This window comes from Neoarius graeffei, chromosome 5, assembly GCF_027579695.1.
Source record: "Neoarius graeffei isolate fNeoGra1 chromosome 5, fNeoGra1.pri, whole genome shotgun sequence".
In the NCBI taxonomy this organism is placed as follows: Eukaryota; Metazoa; Chordata; class Actinopteri; order Siluriformes; family Ariidae; genus Neoarius; species Neoarius graeffei.
The window spans coordinates 46,549,874-46,560,478 of record NC_083573.1 but is presented as its reverse complement, the minus strand read 5'-3'; the positions used below and the strand labels follow the sequence as shown (position 1 = coordinate 46,560,478).

At 41.6% G+C, this 10,605-nt stretch overlaps 1 protein-coding gene across 1 annotated transcript in view; it reads left to right on the top strand.

Moving 5' to 3' along the window:
* The first annotated feature begins 1,331 nt into the window (after positions 1-1,331).
* pde11al (phosphodiesterase 11a, like) overlaps positions 1,332-10,605 on the top strand; it is a 41,346-nt gene continuing 32,072 nt past the window's right edge. The window contains exons 1-2 of the mRNA XM_060920551.1: positions 1,332-2,078; positions 8,177-8,335. Of these exons, the coding sequence (XP_060776534.1) occupies positions 1,332-2,078; positions 8,177-8,335 (906 nt within the window). The remainder of the gene's footprint in view (positions 2,079-8,176; positions 8,336-10,605) is intronic.

Below are 10,605 nucleotides of genomic sequence, written 5' to 3'. Positions count from 1 at the left end.
TTTCAGCGAGCATATTGTTTCATAAGGAAACTTTGCGAAGAGTTGTTGACTGACTGCCGCTCACGCAACACACAGGCATAGTTAGAAAGTCAGGATGCACTGGTTTACACTTTACACACACACACATAGCCCAGCCTCTCGCTATGTTTAACAGTTGGAACTTAGCGGTTTTAAAACTAGTTTTGCAATTTCTGTGCGTGATGATAATGTGTAAACTTTGGATTTCCATAGGCTATGTTAAAATGTTATCATTGTCCTGGCCTGCAGGTAGTTCCTGGTGATGGCAGTGAGGGAGGTGAAATAACATGTATATACACTACCGTTCAAAAGTTTGGGGTCACCCAGACAATTTTGTGTTTTCCATGAAAAGTCACACTTTTATTTACCACCATAAGTTGTAAAATGAATAGAAAATATAGTCAAGACATTTTTCTGGCCCTTTTGAGCATCTAATCGACCCCACAAATGTGATGCTCCAGAAACTCAATCTGCTCAAAGGAAGGTCAGTTTTATAGCTTCTCTAAAGAGCTCAACTGTTTTCAGCTGTGCTAACATGATTGTACAAGGGTTTTCTAATCATCCATTAGCCTTCTGAGGCAATGAGCAAACACATTGTACCATTAGAACACTGGAGTGAGAGTTGCTGGAAATGGGCCTCTATACACCTATGGAGATATTGCACCAAAAACCAGACATTTGCAGCTAGAATAGTCATTTACCACATTATCAATGGATAGAGTGGATTTCTGATTAGTTTAAAGTGATCTTCATTGAAAAGAACAGTGCTTTTCTTTCAAAAATAAGGACATTTCAGAGTGACCCCAAACTTTTGAACGGTAGTGTGTGTGTGTGTATATATATATATATATATATATATATATATATATATATATATATATATATATATACACACACACACACACACACACAAAATGGAATCATTTGCTGACAGCTCAGTCCCCCCCAGTTCAAAAATCCTATCTGCGCCCCTGTGTGTCAGCCCTGTGATGACCTGGCGACTTGTCCAGGGTGTACCCCGCCTTTCGCCCGTAGTCAGCTGGGATAGGCTCCAGGATAAAGTGGCTAGAGATGAGATGAGATGAGATGAGACTCCACGCGAGAAAAAAAAAAAAACCGGCGTGACAGGGACATAGGAATTGAGCGCAGGCGCGTGAACTTGTGTGTGTGTGTGTGTGTGTGGTGACAGTGCGGTACCAGCTGCAGCACTACTAGAGAGGTGCGCACAAGTCAGTCGAAACACTGGACTCGTGAAGCGCGCGTGTTTTTTTTTTTTTGGCTCGTGGTGTTTCACTACAGACTGTCTGGTAATAATGACAACTTTTGACTTCTCCGACGTGGAGGCGTTTCTGGACCGTCACCCGGAACTCTTTGAGGACTACGTGATCCGTAAGGGCGAGCGCGCGGCTCTGAGCCCACGCCTGGCGGAGACGCGGCCGTGCGACAGTTCTGCTCCGGAGGAGGAGCGCGAGGACGCGGACAGCAGGACGCGGCGCTCGTCGCACGCGGAGATGAGGCGGACCTTCGCGCGCTCCAAGGCGAGCGCCACGCATCACACCTACGACGAGCGCGCGAGCGTGGCGGCGCGGGAGTCACGGGCAAGCGTGAGGCGGCGCGCGCTTCTGCGCAAGGCCAGCTCACTGCCGCCCACCACGGCGCACATCCTGAGCGCGCTCCTGGAGTCGCGCGTGAACGTGCCGCGCTACGCCTCCAGCGCGCTCGACTACAAGTACACGCTCAAGGAATCGGACGAGCGCGAGTTCTTCCTCGAGCTCGTCAAGGACATCTCCGGCGAGCTCGACATGAACAACCTGGGCTACAAGATCCTAGTAAACGTGTGCGTCATGGTGAACGCAGACCGCTGCTCGCTCTTCCTGGTAGAAGGTCCTGCGCACGAAAGGTCGTTGGTGTCCAAGTTTCTTGACGTGCACTCAGGGACAGCGGGGCGACCCTGCTCCAGCGCAGTTCCCTTCGCAGAGGTGCAAGTGCCCTGGGGCAAGGGGATCATCGGCTATGTGGCCGAGCATGGCGAGACGGTCAACGTCCCAAACGCGTATGAGGTGAAATACAGCCACCATTGGTGGTATTTAGATGAAAAGCAAGCTCAGGATTTCGTCGTACTCATGGTTCTTATACTTTTGCTTGATAATTTAGGCCCAAAGTGTGTGAATATACACCCACAGAGCACTTTATTAGGAGCACCTAGTCATTCTCTAGCTCATCAACCAATCGGGCATAAAATCATGCAGATATGGACCAGCAGCTTCACATCAACCAACAGAATGGGGGGGGGATGTGATATCAGTGATTTTGAACCTGGCATAATCGTTGGTGCCAGAAGGGCTGGTTTGCAGAGGTGGACGAAGTACCCAAGTTTATTACTTAAGTCAAAGTACAGATCCCACTGGTTAAAGTGCATATTCTGGACCATCTCATCTCATCTCATCTCATTATCTGTAGCCGCTTTATCCTGTTCTACAGGGTCGCAGGCAAGCTGGAGCCTATCCCAGCTGACTACGGGCGAAAGGCGAGGTACACCCTGGACAAGTCGCCAGATCATCACAAGGCTGACACATAGACACAGACATTCACACCTATGGTCAATTTAGAGTCACCAGTTAACCTAACCTGCATGTCTTTGGACTGTGGGGGAAACCAGAGCACCCGGAGGAAACCCATGCGGACACGGGGAGAACATGCAAACTCCGCACAGAAAGGCCCTCGCCGGCCACGGGGATCGAACCCGGACCTTCTTGCTGTGAGGCGACAGCACTAACCACTACACCACCGTGCCGCCCATATTCTGGACCAATTTCTTCAACGTTATCACATAATTATTAAAATGGTAAACAGATGTATCGTAGGAGGGTGTAGCAACACCAGTCTTGATGGGATTAGTACTCATCGTTTCCCAAAAGACCGGGCAATGAGAGAGAAATGGGAGCGCTTGGTCTACACAGGCTGTGCACTGAAACCGTGCAAAGCTCGCGCAGCCTGCTGGCGCTTCCGCAGGTGACGTCACGAATCTGGCTCCAGACTCGCTTGGGATTTTTTTTCCAGACGCGTTTTGTTATTTTATTTTTTTCTGCTGTAGACAGACGGCCTTGTGCAAAATTACCCTTCTGGATGAGTGTGTAAAGGGACATTCTTTCATATAAAAAAAAAGGAAAATATTCTGGACCAATTTCATTTTTTTTTTATATGAAAGAATGTCCCTTTACACACTCATCCAGAAGGGTCATTTTGCACAAGGCCGTCTGTCTACAGCAGAAAAAAAATAAAATAACAAAACGCGTCTGGAAAAATCCCAAGGGAGCCTGGAGCCAGATTCGTGACGTCACCTGTGGAAGCGCCAGCAGGCTGCGCGAGCTTTGCACGGTTTCAGTGCACAGCCTGTGTAGACCAAGCGCTCCCATTTCTCTCTCATTGTCCGGTCTTTTGGGAAACGATGAGTACTAATTCCATCATGATTGGTGTTGCTACACCCTCCTATGATACATCTGTTAACCATTTTAATAATTACGTGATAACGTTGAAGAAATTTGCAGAAAACCACCAGGTCGTTTTCTCATAGACAAACCAGCGCTGATGTAGGATTCAGAGGGAGGCGTCCCGCACGCGACGTCACGAAAATCAATGTTTGCCGGGAAATCCAAATGCCAAGTTTTTTCAGAGGTGGACCAATTCGCCTCAAATGGATTGATTTCAACTGAATTTTTCTGATATTGCGCAAAGTAAAAAAAAAAATTGCACAAAATGCAAAATGTGACAAATATTTGACCAAAGTTTAATATAAAATAGGAGAATTACATTGATCTTGCTCCTGAATTTACCCATGATATGCACTTTAAATGTTACTCCAATATAAGTGAAAGTTGTCCTGTCAAATTTTTCTTAAGTTAAAGTACTAGATTAAATTAGATTCACTTTATTCATCCCACATCGGGGAAATTCACGTGTTACAGTAGCAAGAAAATGTCAAACAGATAACAAATAAAACTGAAATAAAAATTTGACAAACGAAGGATTAAATACAAAGGGCTATTTGCATTATCTACTGTGAAAAAGTATAGAAAAATTGCCTTATTGAGAGGCTTGGAAAAATTGCACATTACAGGTAGACTCTGTATATATACACCCACATATATACATAAATTTATATATATATATATATATATATATATATATATATATATATATATATATATATAAAGTATGCATAAAAATAGTTTAAGGCCTATATTATTGCACATAATAATTGCATCGATGAGAAGTACTTGCTTTTAAAAATACTTCAAGCATATACGCAGAGCCATGGCCTCACTTTCGTTTATAAATGCCTTGAGACCTCAAGAATGGCACAGGAATAGTTTTAAGCCTTAACAATAAATCTAATATAGTAATTTTTACGATGAAAGTGATTTATATAGGTAGCGGTCTGAGTGAATGACCTTGACGTCCGTAACGTCACAGCAGGAAGTCTATCGGTCTCTTCGCCACTTCCACCATACTAAAACACAGAGCTGACTGCAACTCCGATCCTCCACTTTGAGCTAATTTATCGCCATGCTACGTAGATGTGTTGCTGGCTGATGCAGCAACACGACAGAAGGTGGATTTACGTTGCATTCATGGTCCAAAAAGTTAAAAGTACATTTTCTGTCAACGCATTGTTGTATTATTGCCACAACGCTTACAAAACCTAATGCCTCTGAAACAACCGACTGGATTTTCTGACTAGTTTGTAGAACCTGTAGAGCTGAAGCTCCAGCTGACATGCTAGCAAACACTTTTCAAACTCGAAATCATATTGGGTAGCTAACATTACTGGAAAAGAAAGATTCTGTTTATTTGGCAAGATTATTCTAAACTTAACATTATTCATGTTAGCGTAACTCCGTTTTTACATGCTAACTAACAGTGTCCAAGTTAACTGGTTATGTGTTAACGTTAGCCGTGGACAAGGCTACGGCAACGTTTATTTCCCTCAATATGATTCTGCAGGCTGGACGGCAAGTTTTTGTAGGCTATGATGTGGCTTGTTTTCGGCAAACAAAGCAAATATTTAAAACGAAACGAATCTTTAATCCTTTCAGAAAACTGAAACATGGGTTCTAAGTATGGTCATGAGGGCGTGCATCCTCCAGAAAAACCGCCTCCCTCCATTCTGCCATCAACTGATCGTGTTCAAATAATACTGCTGAGAAATTGAACTTGATTTTATAGTCTATGCATGTGACCCTAGTGATTACTGATAGGCTGTCTCAGTGTCACCTGCGAAAAAACCAATCCATCCATCCATTATCTGTAGCTGCTTTATCCTGTTCTACAGGGTCGCAGGCAAGCTGGAGCCTATCCCAGCTGACTATGGGCGAGAGGCGGGGTACACCCTGGACAAATCGCCAGATCATCGCAGGGCTGACACATAGAGACAAACAACCATTCACACTCAAACCTACAGTCAATTTAGAGTCACCAGTTAGCCTAACCTGCATGTCTTTGGACTGTGGGGGAAACTGGAGCACCCGGAGGAAACCCACGCAGACACAGGGAGAACATGCAAACTCCACACAGAAAGGCCCTCGCCGGCCGCTGGGCTCGAATCCAGGACCTTCTTGCTGTGAGGTGACAGTGCTAACTACTACTGCATCACCGTTCCACCCCCGAAAAAAACAATCCTTGATAGAACCTTGATAGGACCTTGATAGAAATGTAGTGGAGTAAAAAGTATGATATTTGTCTTTCAAATGTAGTGAGGTTAAAGTCATAAGTTTCCAAAAAAAACAATACTCAAGTAAAAGTAAATGTACTTTGTTACTGTCCACCTCTGCTGGTTTGAGTATTTCTATAACTGATATTTTCATGCACAACAGTCTCTGGAGTTTATTCAGAACGGTGCAATAAGGAAAAACATCCATCGAGTTGCAGTTCTGTAGAGAATCAACCGAGAATGGCCAGACTGGTTCGAGCTGACAGAAAGGCTACAGTGACTCAGATAACCACTCTGTACTGTCATGGTGAGCAGAACAGCATCTCAGAATGCACAACATGTAGAACCTTGAAGTAGAGGGCTGTAACAGCAGAAGACCATGTCAGGTTCTTCTGTCAGCCAAGAAAAGAAAGTTGAAGCTGCAGTGTGCACAGGTTCACCAAAACTGAACAGTTGAAGACCGGAAAAACGTTGTCTGTTCTGATGAATCTCAATTTCTGCATACTCACACAGATGTTAGGATCAGAATTTGCTGCCAACAGCAAGAATACATGGACCCAACCTGCCTGATGTCAACAGTCCAGGCTGGTGGAGGTGGTGTAATACTGTGGGGAATGTTTTCTTGGCACATTTTGGGCCTGTTAATACCAATCAATTATTGTTTGAATGCCACAACCTATTTGAGTATTATAGTTGATCATGTGCATCCCTTCATGGCTTCTAAAGGCTACTTCCAGCATGATAATGCACCGCTAGGCAAAAGTTATCATGTTTCATGAACAGGACAATGAGTTTGATCAGTCTTCCTGGTCACCGGATCTGAATCCAGTAGAACACCTTTGGGATGTGGTAGAACAGGAGATTCACAGCATGAAAGTACGCCTGAAAAATCTGCAGGAATTGCATGATGCAATTGTGTCTACATGGACCAGAACCTCAAAGGAATGGTTCCAACATCTTGTGGAATCCATGTAGAATTGAGGTTGTTTTGAGAGTGAAGGGAGCCCCTACCCAGTACTAGTATAGTGTTCCTAATAAAGTGCTTAGTGAGTGTGCATATATATATATATATACAGCAAATGACAACCAATTTATCATAAATTTTAAACTATGGAAATCAAATTAAACACCTCAACATCTTTCACTTTCTTGTTCGTTCCTCTTAAATTTCCTATGGGTTTTTTTTTTGTTTTGTTTTGTTTTTTGAAGTACCGTACAAGGGTTACATACTCATTATTGTAACACAAAGCACATGTTCTCAACCTGCAGCTTCTCAGCTCATGAAATGGAAAAACATGAAACTTTGCAGCACAGGTCCTGAGGTTTGCAGTGGAGAGCCCCTGTCCTAAATAACATAAACCATTCTTAGTTTATCTCAGGACTCAGTGGAGCTACTGTCAGGCCAAACTAAAACCTGATTCATTAAATTATGTCAACGTGACCGAGAAACCTGATTTTTCCTGAAGGTTTCTCGCTTATAGTACTGTTTTTCTTACTGCATTTGGGATGTAGGCCCCACTGTAGCTGAATTCTAGCCATCATTATTACATGGCCAAGGGCAAGCCTTCCCCATTGGTCAGCTGCTGAACTTATTAATTCTCTGACTGCATATCTGTCTTCTTGACACAGAATGGGAACAGTTAGTTTCAGTGGGAGTTTGCTATATAAAGTGTCTCCTACATTTAACTTTTTTTTTTTATGGAAAAGTCCTTAGAACATAGTTATGCTAGAAGAAACAAACTTTTGTTGTCCTCGATTTGCAGCACCTTTCATCTATGTCACCATAGAAAAAAAAGAGCCCAGTGCTGACTGAATCCCTTAAACTCCTTAAACTTCAGGGCATGTCAGCAGATTCAGTCTTTCATTCCTCACTAATAGAAATACATTGATTTCCCTTTGAATGCCATTGTATGTTTGGAAAGTCATAGCAGTTAGTGGATAACATTATTCAAGTTAAATAACTGAATATTAATTTGTAATTTTAAGATATAGCCATGGTGTATGATTTAGTGTCATGATGACGCAATTTCAAGTCAAGAATGTCGACAGGACCTCCCTTGCTTCAAAAACTGCATGTAAAAATGATCTAAGTTGTGCATAATTCATTCAAGAGAAAAATTAATAGGTGAATTCTGAGTTCAATTAAAATGATGGCTAGAGAGACCACATCAAACATTTATTGATATTCTTAATGGAGTCTCATTCTGAAACAGCCTCCCTAACTGAAAGAGCACAGTGACATGATTACTTAAAATAGCACATTTATGAACATAAATAAACTGTCAAATAAACAGGAAAAATTGCCAAACATGTAGCTTAGAGACATTAAGAATTCGAAATGTTCTTTCGGCAGCATATTAAATAAATCATTATACAACTCATGAAGCAATACATTTCCTTGTACAAAAGTCAAGAGATATATTCCTGTAATCATTGCATATTCTGCAGGACCATCGGTTTAGTGATGAGATTGACAAGCTGACAGGTTATAAGACGCAGTCCATCCTGTGCATGGCCATCTGTAACAGTGATGGAGAGGTGATTGGAGTGGTGCAGGCCATCAACAAGAAACCCAGTGGAGCTCCCTTCACTGAGGATGATGAAAAGGTGAGCAACATCATCCTCTCTTTTCCCGGAATATACTCAGTCTGAATCTATAACTCTGTTTACTGTTATTCTCAAGTTTTTCTATCGGTTAAAAAAATTAAAGTCCACCTGAAAAATTAAACCCACTGTTTGTTTAAAGGTTTCATGTGACTGTTGTGGGAGTATCATGCAATGAAAAAAGTTTGAAAATAGCTGTAATTGTAAAAGAGCAATGAAAGAGGTTGTTCATATAACATACAACCCCAATTCCAAAAAAGTTGGGATGCTGTCTAAACTGTAAATAAAAACAGAATGTGATCATTTGCAAATCATGGAGACCTTATATTTCATTGAAAATAGGACAAAGACAACATGTCAGATGTTGAAACTGAGAAATTTTGCTGTTTTCTGAAAAATACATGTTCATTTTGAATTTGATGTCAGCAACACGTTTCAAAAAAGTTGGGACAGTGGCATGTTTAACACTGCATTACATCACCTCTACTTTTAACAACACTCTGTAAACATTTGGGAACTGAGGAGACCAATTGCTCTAGTTTTGAAAAAGAAATGTTGTCCCATTCTTGCTTGATTATACAATTTCGGTTGCTCAGCATTTCGGGGTCTCCTTTGTTGTATTTTGCGCTTCATAATGCACCAAATGTTTTAAATGGGAGACAGGTCTGGATTGCAGGCAGGCCAGTTTAGCACCTGGACTCTTTTACTATAGAACTATGGAGTTTTAATATGTGCAATAAGTGGTTTGGCATTGTCTTGCTGAAAGAAGGAAGGCCTTCCCTGAAAAAGATTTTGTCTGGATGGCAGCATATTGCTCTGAAACATGTATATGTCATTCATCATTAATGATACCTTCCCAGATGTACAAGCTACCCATGTCATGTGCACTAATGCACCCTCATACCATCACAGATGCTGGCTTTTGAACTGTGCACTGATAACAAGCCGGATGGTTCCTCTCCTCTTTAGCCTGGAGGACGTGGTGTCCATGATTTTTAAAAACAAGTTCTACTTTTGATTCATCAGATAATTTTCCACTTCACTTCAGTCCATCATAAAAGAGCTTGGGCCTAGAGAAGGTGGCAGTGTTTCTGGATATTGTTTATAAATGGTTTTAACTTGCATTTGTGGATGCAGTAATGAACTGTTTTCACAGACGATGGTTTTCTGAAGTGTTCCTGAGCCCATACAGTGATTTCCACTACAGACACGTGTCTGCTTTTAATGCAGTGTCACCTGAGGGCCTGAAGATCACAGGCATCCAATGTCAGTTTTCAGTCTTGTCTCTTGCATACAGAGATTTCTCCAGAGTTTCTGAATCTTTTAATGATATTATGTACCGTAGATTATGTGATTCCCAAATTATTTGCAATTTTACATTGAGGAACGTTATTCTTAAATTGTTGCACTGTTTGGCCACGCATTGTTTCACAGAGTGGTGAACCCCTCTCCATCTTTACTTCTGAGAGACTCAGCCTCTCTGGGATGTTCTTTTTATACCCAATCATGTTACTGACCTGTTGCCAATTACACAGTTTAGTTTTTTTTAGCATTACACAACTTTTTCAGTCTTTTGTTGCCCCTGTCCCAACTTTTCTTAACTGTGTTCCAGACATCAACTTCAAAATGAGCATATACTTTTTCAGAAAACAATAACATTTCTCAGTTTCAACATTTTATATGTTGTCTTTGTACTATTTTCAATGAAATATAGGGTTTCCAAGATTTTCAAATTATCTCATTTTGTTTTTATTTACAGTTTAGACAGTGTTCCAACTTTTTTGGAATTGGGGTTGTACACTCTCACATTTACTGTCACACATAACTCCGAACTTTATTGAAAATTTTTTACTCTTTCCAGACAGATATAGAAATTATTTGTAAGGAAAACTTTTGGGATTGGGGTTGTACAAGCTATTATTGGTACATGCATTGCTTGAGTATTATTTGGACTTGACTTTGAGAGGTGATGTTGATCTGCTGTCTACTGTCATCTGTGCAGTAGAAACTTACCATGTAACAAAAAATCAGGGTTGTTTTCTGAGCCTCTGGGTTGAAGCTTATGTTGCATTCTCAGTCCCGCATCCCACATACTCATTCTGCAGTTGATTTCCAGTGTCAGGTAGTATGACTCTTACACTTACTTTTTTGTTGCTCATATTTCTCTGTATTATATGATTCTGGAACACTTTTATTGGGAGATTTGAGTAGAACATTTTAACTAATGGGGTTTGTTTAGTTCAAGATATTTTTACCAGGTGATGTGTGTACCC